Source organism: Grammomys surdaster, unplaced genomic scaffold (genome assembly GCF_004785775.1).
Source record: "Grammomys surdaster isolate TR1022 unplaced genomic scaffold, NIH_TR_1.0 958, whole genome shotgun sequence".
NCBI lineage: Eukaryota > Metazoa > Chordata > Mammalia > Rodentia > Muridae > Grammomys > Grammomys surdaster.
In genome coordinates, this window is record NW_021605377.1 from 1,317,701 (window position 1) to 1,336,050 (window position 18,350).

At 42.4% G+C, this 18,350-nt stretch overlaps 1 protein-coding gene across 1 annotated transcript in view; it reads left to right on the plus strand.

Annotated features, from left to right (window-relative positions):
* The first annotated feature begins 372 nt into the window (after window positions 1-372).
* The window catches only part of Uhrf1bp1l (UHRF1 binding protein 1 like), a 72,545-nt gene continuing 54,567 nt past the window's right edge, over window positions 373-18,350 (plus strand). The window contains exon 1 of the mRNA XM_028783032.1: window positions 373-673. Within this exon, the coding sequence (XP_028638865.1) occupies window positions 630-673 (44 nt within the window). The 5' untranslated portion in view covers window positions 373-629. The remainder of the gene's footprint in view (window positions 674-18,350) is intronic.

Consider the following 18,350-nt stretch of genomic DNA (forward strand, 5'->3'; position numbering starts at 1 on the left):
ACTAGATTAACGAATAGAAACATTAAATTACATTCTTTAGGCTAAGGGAAGTATCTTGGGAAAAGAAACTGAGATAAAAAGCTGAAATGGTCAAAAGAGTAACGCTATTTGTAGAGCAGAAAGTTGAGTTCGGAGGAAGTGAAGAAGCAAGACTAGGAGGAGAAAGACAGTGACAAAGGCACAGACAAAATTAAGGGGAGATGGAGAAAGGATGAAAGCCCAAGTAGCATCTGGGAAGGGGAGTCAATGGGTCCTGCTGAATCAGGGCAGCTGAGGACCTGGCGGCAGTCCGAAGTGGGCAGGGCTGAAGATTCCCGAATTCCCACAGGTCCCGCCCACCTCGAGCTCGCTCCGCCCCCGACTCCTCTCCCCGCCCCCGGTCTCTTAGGTGATGCTGCAGCCAAGATGGCGCTGGCGGCAGCCGCGGCGGCCTGAGCGTCATGCTCCGGGCTCTCGGAGGCGGCTGCGGCGGCTGTGGCCTCGGCCAGGGCCTCGAGTCTCTCCCGAGAGTGAGCGCTCCGGCGCTTCTCCTCCGGCCCGGTGAGGCGAGACTGAGAGGAGACCACCGCGAAGAGAGGAGGAGGCTGTGAGGAGCGGCGAGAGAGCGGCGCTCGAGCCCGGCAGGCACCATGGCTGGGATCATCAAGAAACAGATCCTGAAGCACCTCTCCAGGTCAGCGAGAGCGCGGGGCCGGTCCCCTCCGCTGGCCGCCGGCTCTGGGGTACAGGTCCGGCCTCTGCCGGTGCTGCTGGCGCCCCCGACCGGCCTCGGGAGTCACGCGGAGGGCGGCGGGGCTCGACGGGCCGGGGTCTTTGCCGGGGGCCGCTCCTGCGCCGAGGTTGATGACGTCCCCCGCGTCACTCAGGTGCTGGGTGGATGGGGTGGGCCGGGACCCGGTCGGGCTCGGAAGCTCCCGGGGCTCGGAGCAGAGCGATTCCGTTAACCGAGGAGGACTGGGGTGTGTTTGCGTGTGTGTGTGTGCCAGTGAAACGTTAACCTTGTGATTGTTCTCGGTGCCCCGTACCTGGCGTTCCCGCTCCGATGCACGGGAGGGTGTGCTTGTTTGCACAGTTCGGATTTGTTTTAGGGAAATAAAGCAGGAGTTCTCAGCTTTGGCAAGTGCTCCAAGGAAGTCGTTTTCAGTCCCGCATCGTTCTTCCTGGAGAGTTTTCCGATTTTGCTTCCGAGACCCTTGAGTTCAGGGAGTTAATGTCTCTGGTGTTTAAATCCCAGACGTGTCATTCTTTCCATTTCATAACACAGTTTTAGTCAGAAACATGACTCAGTAAACTGGCAGTTTGTTACAGCTCTTGGCTTCTCCATATTTGTCTCAAGACACAGGCTAAATGTAGGATCCTGTTCCAAGTTGGTGACAGGGAATTAAAAGCTCTTGGTTAGGGTATCTTTCTCTCCTCTGTTATTTGTAAGTTAATGAATGCTTTTAACTGATTAAAGGAAGGTTCTCAGATTTAATGATAGACTTGTATACTAAACATAAGTCTTCATTCTCAGGACATGTGTATATGTATATATGTATATAAATATGTGTATATTTTACAGTTGAGAACATATTGAACAACAATACTATGATTCAGCAGATATTTTTCTGACATATTGAATAAAACATAATACATACAGTATGTATACATAAAATATCAAACTTTAGCAAAGTTTGTGACCATGTGTTTGGTTCTTAATATCACTAATTAGAAAGTGTGTGTGTGTGTGTTTGAAACAGATTATGTAGCTCAGGCTGTCCTGTAACTCATGACAAATCCCAGGCTACCCTCTAGTTTAGTGTCACCCTGCCTCAAATTCCTGAGTACTAAGATTTCAGGTTTGTGCTACCATGCTTTGTTGGAAATATTTTTTTAATTATATAGACAGTGCAATACTGAGTCATCTTATTTTGAATAATGTCTATTAGGATAAGTCTGACTCATGAGATGCACTTCACACTTGCCTATTTCTAGATCCATAAGAAAATTCAGATCCATAAACAATGATTTTATTGCCTATTTTTCTCCCAAGGATAGTGGTACCGTATCACTCAGTATGCCTAAAAGAAAATTGAATTCAGTCGATAAGTGCCTTAGGGCATTATCCTTTAATTCTCTTGTATAAGTCCATTCGGGAAGACCTCTTAAGAGCAGAATGTAATGGCTTACTCTATCACATAGATAAGTCTCACATCCTTAGAGTTAAGTCCTTAGGATTACATTATAATCTTCCTGGTTTCTTACACCTGTGTGGTAAATAGTAATGAGCATTATTTTTTAAGTCACAAAGTTTCTGGAACATTAGCATTTTCTTTCTTTTTAAATGGGGAAACCATCTCTAGTTTATGCTTTAAAAGATTATTATATTTTTCCTTTACTTACCGTATGCATCCAAGTGTGCACACGAGTGCCTGATCCAGCCTTTGTATGGAAGTCTGAGGATAACTGGGTCTCACCTACCCCCATGTGTGTTCTGGAGATGGAACTCAGTTTACCAGTCTGGGTAGAGTGCTGGCCTAGCACCAAAGATGCCCTGGGTTCAATGCCTAACACCTCATAGACCCACTGTGATGAGAGATTGCTATAGTCTCAGCACTCAGGAGGTGAAGGCTGTCAGATCAAGATCATCCTTGGCAGCATAGCCTGAGTCCAGTGCTGGAATACACTGTGGGAGCGGGTTGGAACCTGTACTGTCATAGAGAGGAAAAATGAGGAAAATGTCCAAGTCCTTCCAGGCTTGCCTGCAGGGACTCTTCCAGGAAGAAGTCTGTCTAGAAAAATAGAATGGTCACTCTGAGTGAAACTTAACATTTTAAGATTAAAATGGGCAGTACTGGAGGCTGGGCAGCACTTTCGAAGTTGGCATATTGGACAAGTGTGGAAGAGGAATTGTTTTATATGAAACTGACACATACTTTATGTTTTAAATAAATACTGCATGGTTTGAGTATTATAAGTCATGTCTCTGTTTCTTACCTAATGTTCATTTCCTAAGTGCCTCTTGCTTTAATGAAAAGTTTGTAGACTTAACTGATCTGAACAGCTATGGGGTGTGTAAAGAGACAGGAAGAGGTTAGAAGTGTGATATTTTAAGAGAAATGAAACAGGAAAAGCCTTTGAAAGAGAAATTACCCAGATTTTTTAGGCGGAACAGGGTATGTATTGAAGGTGGTGACAGGGGAATCTTCTTCCCCCCCACCCCCGTAAGGGAATGGAAAGTTCTTTAAAACATTTACATATAAGAAAGGAAGCTCCAGCAGGAACTACCTGTCATTTCACCGTTACCCCTTTTTATCTGTTGCTCTGTGTCTCTCTGTGCACATGTGTGTAGGTATACATGCAGGGAAATATGTGTGGTTGAAGCTGTTGGGTGGATCACTGGTTCAGAAGACAATCTAACCACACACCCTGAGACAGGCAGGGACAAAAGGTACACCTTTAATTATACTGGAACTGAAAAGTGATAAGAAAGATCCAAGTACAGATGCTGGCCTCCGGTGGCTTAGCCTCAGGGCATGCTGTATGATACACAGGGTTTCCTGCAGAGTAGGAGTTCACTAGGTAGACTGTACCTCATGGGGTGGAGTCTGTCCTGTTTGATGCAGTGGTTGTCAATCACTGGAACTTTGTTCCTTTGGGGACATTGGGCAATGGTTTTGATTATTGTGACTGACTTGGAAGGTTGTCGCCTGGTGGGTAGAGGCCAGAGACACTGCCAGACACTACCATGTATAGCCAGCACACACCTCTAAACCGAAAACCCATCTGGTCCAAATGTCGGCAGCGGGAAGACTGAGAAACTGGTTTAAAATATGTAGATGTGTATCAGGTGATTGAGCTTGATGACCTTGCTAGCTCTGGTTATTTTGTTTACAGGCAACAGAATGTGTCAATTTAAGTAAAAAGGGAAATGTAGTTGAAGCTGTTGGGTAGGTCACAGATTCAGAGGAAGATCTGACCACACAGCCTGAGACAAGTGGGAGACAGGGAGACTCCTTGAATTTCCCTGGGCCTTCATCTTAGAGCAAGCCTGTCAGTTTCAGGTTGTAGACTAGACGACAGGTCTTTGCTGTAGAGGACTACTCTCTGAAGTGTGAGGTGTTTATTTCTAGGAATTTCCAAAATTTCCCCAGGGGATAAAACTGTTCCTGGTTGAAAATTGCAACTTTGGAGTTAGAACTCTCTGATCGTTCCTGCCAAGTTTTAAATTCTTGGGAGAGAAAATTTTTATGGCTCAGTTCTAGCTATTCATTGATCAGCTTGTTGTGGCAGAGAGTGGAGCAGTGTCTTAGTTACCTTTCTAGCTGTGAAGAGACATGACAACTGAAGCAGTTTGTAAAAGAAATCATCTAGCTGAGGGCTTACATTTCCATAGGATGAGCCTGTGGCTGTCACATCAGGGAATATGACAGCAGTCAGTCAGTAACACTTGAGCTTATGTCCACAAGGCAAAGAAAGAAAGAGCCAACTGGGAATAACATGGACTTTTGAAACCCCAAAGCCTGCCCCCCACCGCACCCCCAGTGACTTACCTCCTCCAATAAGGCCACACACACACACACCCCGCCTAATCCTTCCCAAATAGTTCCACCAAGTTAAGGATCAAGCATTCAAATATAGGAGCCTGTGGAGGGTGTTCACATTCAAACCATCACAGATAGCAAAGATCTGGTTATAGAGTGAATTATTTTGAATTGAGATTGCTGCTCATTTTGGTGTCAATAATAGGCTTAGCTAAATTAGAATTTCCTGGGCCTCATTTGCTGTGTTAAGGAAACTGAACTTGGAACTTGGGCTGTGGTTGACTGCTAATAAGTAATTCCAGCTAATAGAAGGATATAGTTAGTATAGAAGTTTTGTTTGTGGAGTCTGAGTCCAGGAACAGTATCTAAAGGAGATACATAACATCCACAAATGGACTTAGAGTAACTTATGTACTGGAAGGATGTTGTATCCTTCAGAACCTAGTATCTGTTGCTCTGTGTTTGGAGAACCAGATTTGGAAAGGTTCTGGGTCCAGGCTAGCTCCAAGGATAGCAGTAGGAGAGACAACCTGAGTGTCTCAGTATGAGTTGTTTTGTAAAGTAAGGGGAAAGGACAGTTTAAAAGGGCGAGTGCAGGCTGAGCATGACCTGCTGCACAGCCATGAGGACCTGCGTTCAGATCCCTACCACCCACATATAACCTCCATGCAGCAACTTATGTCTTTAATCCCAGGGCTGCTTCGGAAGGTGGAGACAGGAGACTTTCTGGAGCTTGGGGCCTGCTGGTCTAGCTGAATTGTGAGCTCCATGTTCAGTGAGACTAAGTCTATCTCAAAAGGTAGAAAGGAGAGTGTGTGAAGAAGATACCAGGTGTTAATGTCCGACCTCGTCATCAGTGTGCACATATGTGTATCCATGTACAGCGTCACTTTCTCAAGTAACTAGATCTCTATTCAAAGACTAAGTTGTCACATGATTTTTTTGTTGCTTTTGTTTTGTTTTGAGGCAAGGTCTTGCTATTTAGCACAGCTTTGCTTGAAACTCTTAACATTTCCTAAATATTTATTGTGTGTGTAGGGTGCATGCATGCCATGGTGTACATGTGGAAAGTCAGAGGACAACTTGTGGGAGTTGGATCTCTTCCTTCCATGTTGGTCTTGGGAATGGAACTCAGGTCATCAGGTTTGGCGGCAGGCATCCTTACTCACTGAGCCATCTCATAGGCCCTTGTCTAGGACTCTTGACTTTCTGCCTCCAGCTTCCAAGTGCTATGAATTCAGGCTTGAGCCTGGACCTCTGGCTCACAGTTTGTAACAAAGCTTGACAGTTTGTAGGGATATGTGTATTTTAGATCCTTAGCACAGGCGCAGGCGAGTGCGCATGTGCGCACGCATATATATATATATATGTATATATATATATATATGTATGTAGGTATGTATATATGTATATATGTATACACACACACACCCCACATATTGGTCATTACAGATGCAAGGATGATTTTAATTGATTCTGTTCTAGGAAGCATAAATAGGGGTTTTAGCTTATTTGTAAACTACATTGCTGTATGAAATTTGTGAGTTGGTTTACTTAGATTAGGCAACTGAGAGAAAGCTTGGTTACTTTTTGGATTACAAATGAATTTACTTTTATAAGATTTGAGATTATTTAAAAGTAATTTTGTTTTTTTATACTATTTATTTTAATGTAATCCCTAGTAATATATGTTGACATTAGCTATACTAGTTTTTTAACAAATAAATTACTGGATGCCTGCTTTGTACTACTGAGAACATAGCAATGAGTAAAATCGATAGAAACCCCCACACTCATGGCGTTCCATGTTAACAAGAGGATGGGGCTAATCAATAAATAGTAAACAGTGAAAAGTGTAACAGAGTGTTATAGACAGTTTAAAAAGTAACAGAAAGGGATAGGAACATACGGATGGGGTTTGTAGTTAGTCCCGATTATGACGGTCAGCAATGCTTAACTGGAATGTATTTCACAAGACCTGAAAGGGGTGATGGGAGCCAATGCAAACAGCCCCGACGGTGGTAACTTGCTTGTTATTTTGAAATATATTGAGGCCTCCAGTGAGGTAAGAGAGTGGAGTAGGAAAGAAAACCCCGGCTGTGGCTGGGGAGAGTGTACCTCAGTGGTGAGGAGCTTGTTTGGCATGCTTGCAGCCCTGGGTTTGTTCCCCATCCAACAATAACATCCAGATCATGTTCAAGTACAGAACCAGATCTTCGGGGGACAAAAGATGTGGGTTCTCCAACTTGAGATCTAGAATGCTGGGCTAGTGTTCACAGGGTCCTGAGGGCTATCTAGGGTGCCACATTTGAAATGGGGAGACATGGCAGGACATGCGTACAATCTTAGTGTGTCTCCTATGGAGAAGGGATCTCAGGAAGTTGAAGGTCATTCCTGGCTACTTTGTGAGTTGGAGGCCAGCACAGGCACAGGGCTTCATGTAGCCTTCATCTCTACAGTCTGTTACCCACCAGGAATTTCCCTCCTTCCTTGTGGGTCCTGGGGACCAAATCCAGGTCCTCTGGAAGAGTAGCAAATGTTCTTAGCCACTGAGCCAAGAACAGCCCTTAGTTTCAGGTTTTATTTCTATATTTACTGGGACAAAGTTTCCTTATATCCAGTATCAATGTGGAAACTGGTGGTACTGGCTTTTACACAGAAGTGAGGTTGGAAATCACTAGAGTTTTTTTTTTTTTTTTTTTTTTTTTTTAGCAAAGGATCACTCTGGCAGCAGTGTGAGCAACAGGAAAGAGAAGAAACAAAAGGCCAATGGAGACAGTTAACTATGCAGGTGAAAAAAACTGTTAGCCAGGTAGAGAGATGCCCTGGAGTGGCTGAGGATCAGAGTTTAGATGCACTTGGAAGGTAGAGCCCCATTGACTGAAGAGTGGGGATGGAAGCCACGGACGAGATGGAATTGCCCTTAGCTAAACTGCAGACGACTGCTGGGGGAGCAGCCTATCAGAGACGGGAAGTTTGGTTTTGAATATGTTAATTTGTATCTATTCATTATGAAATAGTGATGCCCTCCCTTTTTAATTTATGATCTGATTTAGACTATGCAACCATTTAGTCTGGCAGTAACAGTGGACGTGGTTTGTTGTTGTTGTTGTTGTTGAGGCCATCCAATTGGTTCATGATCTCTTCCTTCCCACCCCATACTTCATTTTTTTCCCACTTCTCTTTTTTAATATATTATTTTATTTGCTTACATTTCAAATATTATCCCCCTTCCCGGTCTCCCCTCCATGAACCCCCTCACCCCACCCCCCTTCCCTTTGCCTCTAAGAGGGTGCTTCCCCACCTACCCACTCACTCCCACCTCACCCCTCTAACATCCTCCTTCTCTGGGGCATGGATCCTCCACAGGACCAAGCACCTCCCCTCCCACTGATGCCAGATAAGGCAATCCTCTGCTACATAGGTAGCTGGACCCACCCATAGCTCTTTGGTTGATGGTTTAGTCCCTGGGAGCTCTGGGTGGTCCGGTTAGTTGATACTGTTGTTCTTCCTATGGTGTTGCACAATCCCCTTCAGCTCCTTCAGTCCTTCCCCTAACTCTTCCATCAGGGTCCCCAGGCTCAGTCCAATGGTTGGCTGTGAGTGTCTGTATCTGTCTTACTCAGGTGCTGGCAAAGCCTATCAGAGGACAGCCATACAAGCTCCTGTCTGCAGGTACATCTTGGCATCAGCAATACTGTCGGGTTTGGTGTCTGCACATGGAATGGATTGCATGGTGGGGTGGTCTCTGGATGACCTTTCCTTCAGTCTCTGCTCCATTTTTATCCCTGCATTTCTTTTAGACAGAGACAATTCTAGGTTAAAAATTTTGAAATGGGTGGATGGCCCCATCCCTCCACTGGGGGGGCATGTCTATATACTGGAGGTGATCTCTTCAGATTCTCTCTCCTGGCTGTTGTATATTTCAGCTAACATCATCCCCATTGGGTCCTGGGAGCCTCTCACATTCTTGGAGTCTGGGACTTGCCAGTGGTTCAAGTTCCCTACCCCCACTGCTACTTATTTCTATTCGTTCTCCTGGCCCTCCGGACTTCTATCTCTTCTCATTTTTGGTCCTGCTCCCCCCCTTTTCCTCTTTCCCTCTCTCCCCCCCAGGTCCCTCCCTCCCTCTTCCATCTGTGATTATTTTTTCCCCTTCTAAGTAGGACTGAAGCATCCACATTTTGGTCTTCCTTCTTCTTGAGCTTCATATGGTCTGTAAGTTGTAACGTGGGTATTCTGAGCTTTTGGGCTAATCACTTATCAGTGAGTACGTATCATGTATGTCCTTTTGGGTCTGGGTTACCTTAGTCAGGATGATATTTTCTAGTTCCATCCATTTTACTACAATGTTCATGAAGTCATTGTTTTTCATAGCTGAGTAGTATTCCATTGTGTAAATGTACCACATTTTCTGTTCCACTCTCTGTTGAGGGACATCTGAGTTGTTTCCAGCGTCTGGCTATTATAAATAAGGCTGTTTACATCCCTTTACGACAGATCGGTCTTTCAGGCCTCGTCTTACAAGGAGCAAGTCTTACTGTGAGCAGTTTTAATGAAGCTAGTCTTTACTGATTTTCATTTTTAAGACTCAATTGGTATTTATTTTATAGGCATGCATGCATATTAAAACAGTTGTCCTTAGTTCTGTGGTTGTATTCTCTTTATGGACAGAACACCTTGATGGTCAAGGCCAGTTACTGATTGGGTTGTTCCTCATTGCTCCTTTAGCTTCTGTGGTAGAAACTGAATGTAAAAGTTGTTCAGAAACACATTTATTAATCTAGAGAAATAAATTTATATGAGTGAGGGGTTTTCTTGGGATTTCATTTTCTTTATTTTATGTTTATGAGACTTTTGTCTGAATGTATGTCTGTGCACCACATACGTGAGGTGTTCCTGGAACTAGAGTTACAGACACTTGGGAGTCACTACGGAGGTGCTGGGAATCAAACCTGGGTCCTCTGGAAGAGCAGCCAGTGTTCTTAACAGCTGATGTATTTGTATTTGTCCAGACCTTTAAGATACTTGGATATACAGATAAAGTCCATTACTGGAACATTCTCTAGTTTAAGAGTTATTTTTCTTCTTTGCCCCTCCCTTCCTTCCTCTCTCTTTTCCTTCCTTCCTTCTTCTTCTTCTTTTTTTTTTTTCGAGACAGGGTTTACTCTGTATAGCCCGGGCTGTCCTGGAACTCACTCTGTAGACCGGGCTGGCCTCGAACTCAGAAATCTGCCTGCCTCTGCCTCCCAAGTGCTGGGATTAAAGGTGTGCACCACCACTGCCCAGCTTCCTTCCTTCTTTCTTTTACACTTAAGAGGCAGGGTCCAGTGCCATACCTTAGGCTGGCCTGGAATACAATTTATACCAAAATTGTCTCTCGACAATTGGTCTCGAACTCACAACAATTCCCCTGCCTCTGCCTCCTGAGTACTGGCAAGACAGATATGAACCACCACATTAGGCTGGACTATTTTTCATAGATAATGTTATGTATGCTTTAGTATTCAGAGAGAGAACTACAGTTTTCACTGATTTGAGCAGTTCAACTGATGTCATAATTGTATTTGTAGATTGCTTGTTCTGTAGAGTATCTGAGTTTATTTATCTACTGTTAAATTATTCAGTGCAGCCTTCACATAACGTTTATTCCATATAGCAATCTCGTTTTTGTTAGTGCCTTTATGTGCATTTAAAAGTGGATGTAGCACAGTAATGGCAGTGGTGGAGAGGGAGAGGACCCCTTAAGTGGTTAGTGTGCTTGCAGATGTACGCAGTGTCTGCCTGCAGCTGATCTGGTGGGAGATACAACTGTTCTTGTAAGCACATCACAGCTGAATATTTTACTCCTCTTCCTTCCTTCCCTTAAACTTGCCCCCTTCTGTGTCCCCTGTGTCCCCATTCCCTACAGCGTTACCTGCTGGCTGTGGTGGAGATTGGTGTGCTCTGAATTGCACAATCACCTAAGTGAGTACCAGAAGAGTGTAAGAAACCCTGGCAGCTGACTGCTGGCTTTCTCCAGGAATAGGGACTTTTTGTCCTTCAGGTAATACTTCTATTCCCCAGTTTTCATTTCCTTTCTGTAAGCACGGATTGTGCACCAGATAAAGATGACCTCATTTTTTAAAAAGTTGATAACTACAAGTTCATGTAAATCCTCCATTTGAATGTCTTTTTTCCCCCCATAAAGGACAGAGTTTGGCAACTCAGAACGTTGTCGCCATCCTTTTCTGATGTTGCAAAGGGGAATTTGATATTTACAGCCAGGTATTGGGCAATAGTAACTAGCATTTGATGTTTTAATGTGTATGGCTTTATAGTCTAATGTGATTACTAAGGTCTGAAGACATTTTTTTGGTCATAAAAATGTTTTGGTAACTTCTCATTCTCCATTGAAGGCCTTAAGAAATTATTTTGTGTTTAATTAATTTTGATATGTATCATTTAAATAGAGTCATAATTGTGGGAATGGTTTCGTTTGCAGTTGGGCAGCCTTTTCACTCATGCTTGCACGCACGCACATATACATGCACACACACAAACATGTACACACACATACACACATATGCACGCACACACACGTGCACATATACACACGTACACAAATACACGTGCGTGTACACACACATGCGCACGCACGCCAGGCATAATGGAAGAGTTACAAAGCTTCGGCAGTTATATTGTCACGATGGTCTTTGCCATTCTCGCTCCTCTTGATCCTCTGTAGGCACTTAGACATCTGGATCTCACTGTAAAATTGTCAAGCTTTTAGAAACTTAGGAAATTCGCTTTACTGTAGTGGCAGTTAAGTTTTTGTTGTTGTTTATAAAGGCATTCAGAGATGACTCTGATTTTGTGTATACATTTAGTAAGTCATCTGGGACAGGCACTCAGGACATTCAGCCACAGTCTGACGCATTTTTTCCCTTGCCCCTCTTTAAGATAGCATCTGCTGGTCAGTGCTTATCTTACTGAAGTTGAGCTATTATGATTGTATTCTGGTTTTTGGTTGTTATTAAGATGTATTTATTTTATAAGAAGAGGTGTTTTGCTTGCATGTCTGTCTGTGAACCATGTGTGTGCCAGGTGCCCATGGAAGCCAGAAGAGAGTATCTGGTCTCCTCAGGAAAAACACTCACATAAAATATAATAAATAAATCTTTATAAATGTAAGGAAGGAATCATGGAACTGGGGATATAGATGGTTCTGAACAGTCACATGGGATGCTGGGAATTGAGCCAGTATTTTCCTAAAGAGTAATCAGCGCTGTTACCTGCCGACCTCTCTCCAGCACTGTGAGAGCACAGTGTCACAACCATCCTGTGTGTTGCTACTCGTTATTTCCAGAGTTAATTCTTTTTCATTTACCTCTCAATGCATTTCTTCCCATTTCTGGGGTAGACCCTAGGACCTAGTGTATGGTAAGCAAGTGCTTCTTTTCCATTAAGCTGTATCCCTAGCCCTTTGAGGTTTATTTCTGTTTTTGAGACAAGATCTCACTAGGTTCCCCAGACAGGCAGACGGTTGAACTCTCTCTGCATCCCAGGCAGGTCTTGAGCTTGCGCAGCCTCCTGGGTAGCTGGATTTCAGGCTTGTGCCACCCTGGTTAGTTCCTCATGTGACTCAGTCATGGTTCTTTTTTAGTAGATGACCCTTACATTTATAAAGATTTATGTATTATATTTTATGTGAGTGTTTTTCCTGTATGTAAGCATGTTTACCCTGTGTGCCTAGTAACTGTAGACCCAGAGGAGCAGCAGCCGATTCCAGCAACATGGTTCAGACAGTTTGAGCTGCCACGCAGGTACAGGGAACTGAATCTGGGTCTTCTGCTAAACAGCAAGTGCTCCATCCCAACAGCCTGATTCCTGAGGTTTTCTTGTTCTGAAGTTAGGACATGGCAGACTGCTTGGCACACATTTGAGTATCTCTGCTGTCACTACCCAGACTTATCAGTTCTTGTATCAGTTTTCTGCAACTAAATGTTCTGATTCCCTTCTGGTCTTAAAGTTTTTTATTTCATCCTTAGCTCTGTTAGCAGAGAGGTGTTTTGGAGCTAATCTTACTTAAGTTTTGCTAAATCTTTTAATAGTTCATGCTGAAATATTCAAGAAAAAGTTGTCTATAACAGATTCTTTTCCCTCAAACAAGTTTGTTTTGAGGCAGGGTCTCTTTTCATAGACCTGAGTATCCCAGAATTCACTGCTCAGACCAGGGTGGCCTCAAACTCACAGAAGTCCTCCTGCCTCTGCCTCCTGAGTGCTGGGACTAAAGGCGTGCGCTATCACTCCTGGTCTTAAAGAATTCCTAAGATTGAACTTGAGAGCATAGGTTGATGAAAGTCAACTTCTTGGGTTGGCAATGGGGCCAAGAGTCAAGTAGCAGGCATGTCCTTATTTGTCTCCCACCTAGGTTGAGTCACAGTCAATCTACTGAGAACGTGAGAAACTGATTCATGGGAAGAAATTATATCCTTGTAAGGTAAAAGTCGTTACTGCTTGTTTTTGTTTCTCAAGGTGTACCATTTTTTGTTTTCTGATGAAAGTGCCTTATACTACGGTATACTGTTCTATATTACAATACATCTGCATATGGCCACTCTGTGTGACCCTTTATAAACCTTGACCACATTACTTACTGCCTCTGTCTGAATGTCTCATTTTTCACGTAGAAACTTTCTCTTAAATAAGTATGTCTCAGGGAATGCTTTCCCAAAGCTGTCTTTTTATTTTTTTTTTTCCAGTTTTTTTAGAGACAGGGTTTCTCTGTGTACCCCTAGCTGTCCTGGAACTTATTTTGTAGACCAGGCTGGCCTCAAACTCAGCAATCCGTCTGCCCCTCACGAGTGCTGGGACTGAGGGTATGTGCCACCACTGGTCTGCTAAAGTTGTGTTCTTTATTACCAACAATTGAGCACTCTTCCCAGCCTCCTTTTCCTCCTGTTCTCATTTGTCTGGTAGTGTCTATGGCTTGGTTCCTGTTACATCATAGCATTGTCACACACTGTGGAGACGTTTTTAGGGCTCCTCTCTGTAGTACACAGTGACGGTCTCACTGTTGAAGTTTCTGCAGAGCCTGCTGAGCTTTTCCTATGAAGGGTAAGTGTGAGGTTTTGCCACACCTGATATTTCAACAGTCTAGATACCCAATCCCGATTTTAATAACTGCTCTATTTTTAGTGTTAGAACCATTTTCATATTTTTTAAAAATAATTGTACATGCTGAACAAGATGTATCTGTGCATAAAGACCACACGTAGTCTCTGGGGCCCCACCTCTTCTGTGCTTTAAGCATTTATGTTGAACAACTGGCTATTCAAAATTGTTTTATTCTCTAGCATTTATAAAAATAGCCATGCCAAGCAAGCAGTGTAAGTTGAGATTGAAAAGCAAAGTGGACAGAGAGAGATTTTCCTCAGTGGTGCAGCCACTGGCAAGACGCTCACACCTCTGTAGATAGCCTGTCACCATTCTCCGTAAGCATCCTTTAGTAAATCCACTGGGTTGCCAAAACCAAAAACCAAAACAAGACAGGAACGTGGAAGAGAAACTGGTTGGGAAAAGGCAGGAAATAGTGGGAGCGGGAGGGAAACAAGGGAGATGTGGGGTGGGTGACTAGGATCAAAATAAGTTAGATACGTGTATGAAAATGTTGCGGTGAAACCCATTATGCATAGTTAATATATGCCGGCCCCTGGCTCTTACAGCACTTAAAAGCATCCTTTTCCACGGTGAATTGGTTTTACCCATTTGTTGGAAACCAATTTACTATAAATTTAGATTTATGTTTTGGAAGCTATATTGTGTGTTATTGATCCATTATTTATTTACACTGGCACTAGGCTAATTTTGTTTCTGTATCTTTTTTTTATAAATACTGGATTTATAATACCACTAACTTTGTTCATCTTTTTGAAAGCTATTTTAGGTCGTCTGCATTTCTATATGAATTTTTAAATCAGCATGCTATTTCTACCATCCTAATGAAATTTTACTTTTAGTTATCATAAATCTATGTCTGTTTTTGGGAGAATTGGTTTCTTAGCAATATTGAGTCATGAAGCCATGTAAATTTATTTTAATCTCTGATTTATACATGTTATACACCCTTTTAAATGTATAGCTTAAAATTTCATATTTTCTGTGACCATGTGTTGACACACCTCTAATCCCAGTTACCTGCCTGACAACTTGAGAGGGCCAACTGCTAAAATGTATCCTCTGACCTTGGCACACATGTGCATTCGCACATAGCTACACATATGCACCCACGCATGTATACACACATATATGGATGCACTCATTAAGGAGAGTAAAAATGAACCCTTTAAAAGGAAAGGAGCAAGCAGTTACCTTCCAGAAGAGAGTGTTGGTGTAGAGGAAAGTATGATTAGGCTGGAAGGCATCGCTTTGGGTCAGGGAGAGGAATGTGGATGTCTCTGTAGAAGAGCTTCGTTTATTTCTTACTTTCCATTGGAGACATATTAATGGATGTGTAATGCATTTCATGGACTGTGAAAGCTGCAATTAATTGTAATTAAGGATTTAATGTTCTAGGGCCTGGAGAGATGACTCAGCAATTAAGAGTAGTGGCTGCTCTTCGAGGGGACCCAGGTTCAATTCCCAGCACACACATAGTAGCTCACAACTGTCTATAATTCCAGTTCCAGGGGTTCTGACACCCTCATTCATACGTACAGATATACAGACATACATTGAACACCAGTAGGTAGGTAGAACACCAATATACATAAAATAAAACAATATAAATGATTAAAAGTAATTTAATGTTCTAAGACAAATAATCTGGCAGTCTATCAGATTTGGGAAAGTGTTTCTAAAGTATCCCTTCTTGTTGACTTTAAAAGGTGATATTGTGAGCCAGGTGTGGTGGCACTTGGGAGGGATGCAGAGGCAGGCAGATCTCTGGGAGTTCAAGGCCAGCCTGGCCTATGAAGAGAGTTCTAGGCCTAGAGTTCTAGGCCTGCCAGGGCTATATAGTGAGACCCTGTCTTAAGACAAAACAAAAAGACCAGTGGTTTGAAGGTACTTTATCTTTCTAGAAATAGTGTTAGGAATACAGCGGGGCACAAACTTCATAAGGATAATGACGTCAACGTGTCTGCATATGTAATGCTTTCTTTTTCAGTGCTAGGGAGTCAGACTCAGGACTTGTCACCCAGGAGCTCTGCAGCTGAAGTGCGTGCTCAGCTCCGTATTGGCTTTGATCTTTGTAAAGACAAACAGTCTTGAGCGTCTGCCTACTGAGTGCACTTTCCAACTCATTGTAGCTTCTGTTGTTATTGTTGTGTCCAGCTTGGGTGAATTGAAAAGAATATTGAGAAGAGTCATTTTGAAGGCTTCTGTTCTAAAACGTTGATTTGTTTCTTTCTCAGTCACAACTGTTATCAGTAATTAGTTGTAGACTAATAAGAATTTGATGTCGCCTCCCTGAGGAAGTGTATTCAACCTCTACATGAACTAAGTGTAATTAAGACACATTTCAAAGTGTTTTTTGTGCTACTTTCCATGTTGTTGTGCTTCCTAGAAAAGTGTGGTGGGCAGTCACTCAAGAAGTATTTGCTTGGACTGAAGAGATGGCTCAGTGGTTAAGAGCACCAACTGCTCTTCCAGAGGTCCTGAGTTCAATTCCCAGCAACCACATGGTGGCTCACAACCATCTATAATGGGATCCAATGCCCTCTTCTGGTGTGTCTGAAGACAGCTACTGTGTACTCATATACATAAAATAAATAAAAAATCTTAAGGAAAGTATTTGTCTATAAATATCACATTTTTGAAATTTAACAAAAATAAAATAACAAATTTGAAGTGATTTCATTTCATTTAAGTTTTTAGAGAAAGGGTCTCACTATATAGTCCTTGCTGACCTATAATTTATTTTTTAGACCAGGTTGGCTGTGACTTAAAGATCTGCCTGTCTCTGCCTACCAAGTGCTGGGATTAAAGGCGTGCGCCACCACACCTATTCAGTTTTATATTCTGTAAGGCTAAAGTTAATCAGTTTTCAATGCAGTGGTATTTTGCCTTTTCTGTGTTTAAAGCCTGTAACAATTTCCTAAAATATGGAACCACTAAAGAACTGCAGTTTGGATAGCTACTAGAAAAAAAACCTAAGCTGTTTAACATGTGTTGTTAAATTCTCTGTAAAATCTAGACTTTTGTGCTATTTCGTGAAATACAATCACACAGAAATGCTTGTTTCTAATTACTATTAGATTTTCGATAACATTTGCTATTTGACAACATATTTTCAAGGTCTAGGATGAGCTCTTTGGAAGAATAGTGCAGGGTGTGAACACACACAAGGGTCAAAAACATGCTTTCTGAGTAGTTAGGATATTTGAGAACTGCACGTTTATCGGCATGATCTTAGACTGGGGTCTTAGGCTCAGAGGAGGGGCGGAGCCGTCGGAAGGTGAGCCTTAGGATAAGCTTAGGTTCTGAGGTTCCTGCTCTGTTTTGTGCTTTGTTTTTCCTTTTAGAGACTGACCTCAAACTTACCATGTAGCCCAGGCTAGCCATGCGCTTCTGACCCTCTGCCTTTATCTCCTAAGAGTTACAGGCATAAGCTACTAGGGCCAACTCTCCAATATTCTTGTTGGCTCTAGACATATTCTATTTAACTTATGTGGTTCACTTAACAAGTAGCTACGTCCTCTTGCTTTGACAAATAAATAACTATATGATATTTGGAGGTTTTGTGTTCTTATTTTAAATTTTTATTCCGTTTTATTCCGTTTTATTTGTTTTCGTGTTTGGCGTGTGTGTGCACATGGAGGTCCAAGGACGGCTGTGGGAGTCACTTCTCTTCTTTCACTCTGTGGGCTCCAGGCGTGGAACTCGACTTTTCAAGTGTAGAGTCGGGGCTTTACCTACTGAACCCTCACCAAGCCGTGTTTCATGTTTTCTGACTAAGTCCCCCTGTCTAGGCCATTGTTGAATTCTTCATCCTTTACCTTAGTCTCTAGTGCTGTGCTACCAGCAAGCACTGCACTGGAGAGCTTTGTTTTTGTGATAAGACTGCAAAACCAATTTGATGAAAATGGATATAAATATGGTTAAGATTTATAGTATATAATATCAGATATAAAAATGTGTGTCTTCTAAGTTAAGGTGTATTCTATAAAGTGTCTTGAAGCCCAAAACATTTGTAAAGAAAATTAGGGTAAATTGCGATGTAATATGTGCAGTGTTCATGTTCTTCTTCAAACCTTATGGTAGTATTGATAGTGTTGGGGCTCATTCTAGCACGCCACGTGTTCTAACTTGGACAGTCCTCAGAATTAGTCTACCAAGGAGATTCTGTCATCTCTCTTTTACATGCAAGGAAACTGAGGCATGTGTTTTACCTGTCACGTGTTTATGATATGCTCCCTTAAGTAAATGGTTAATCTTCCATTATGTGAAACTTTCCTTTGTTTTCCCTAAGCCATTACTCAATGCAGCATTTTAGACATAATTTAGACTATAATAATTATATATTGGTTGTAAAATGTATAATTTAAACAAGACACATTTGCTTGTAAATTTTGGTGCTGAAGTTTGGATATTTTTGTTATACTAAGAAGCTAGTAAATTTGTTTTCATATATTATGTGTGATTAAAGGAGATGCTTGGTAAAAATAGAGGCTATTTTTGTTTTTAAGTACTTTAAAAAATTACTACATTAAAAATGTGGTAGACCACGCTGGAGAGATGGCTCAGTGGTTAAGAGCACTCCTTGCTCTTACAGGGGACCCAGGTTCTGTTCCCAGTACCCATGCATGTATTGGCTCACAGCTATCTGCATCTGCAGAGTTCCAG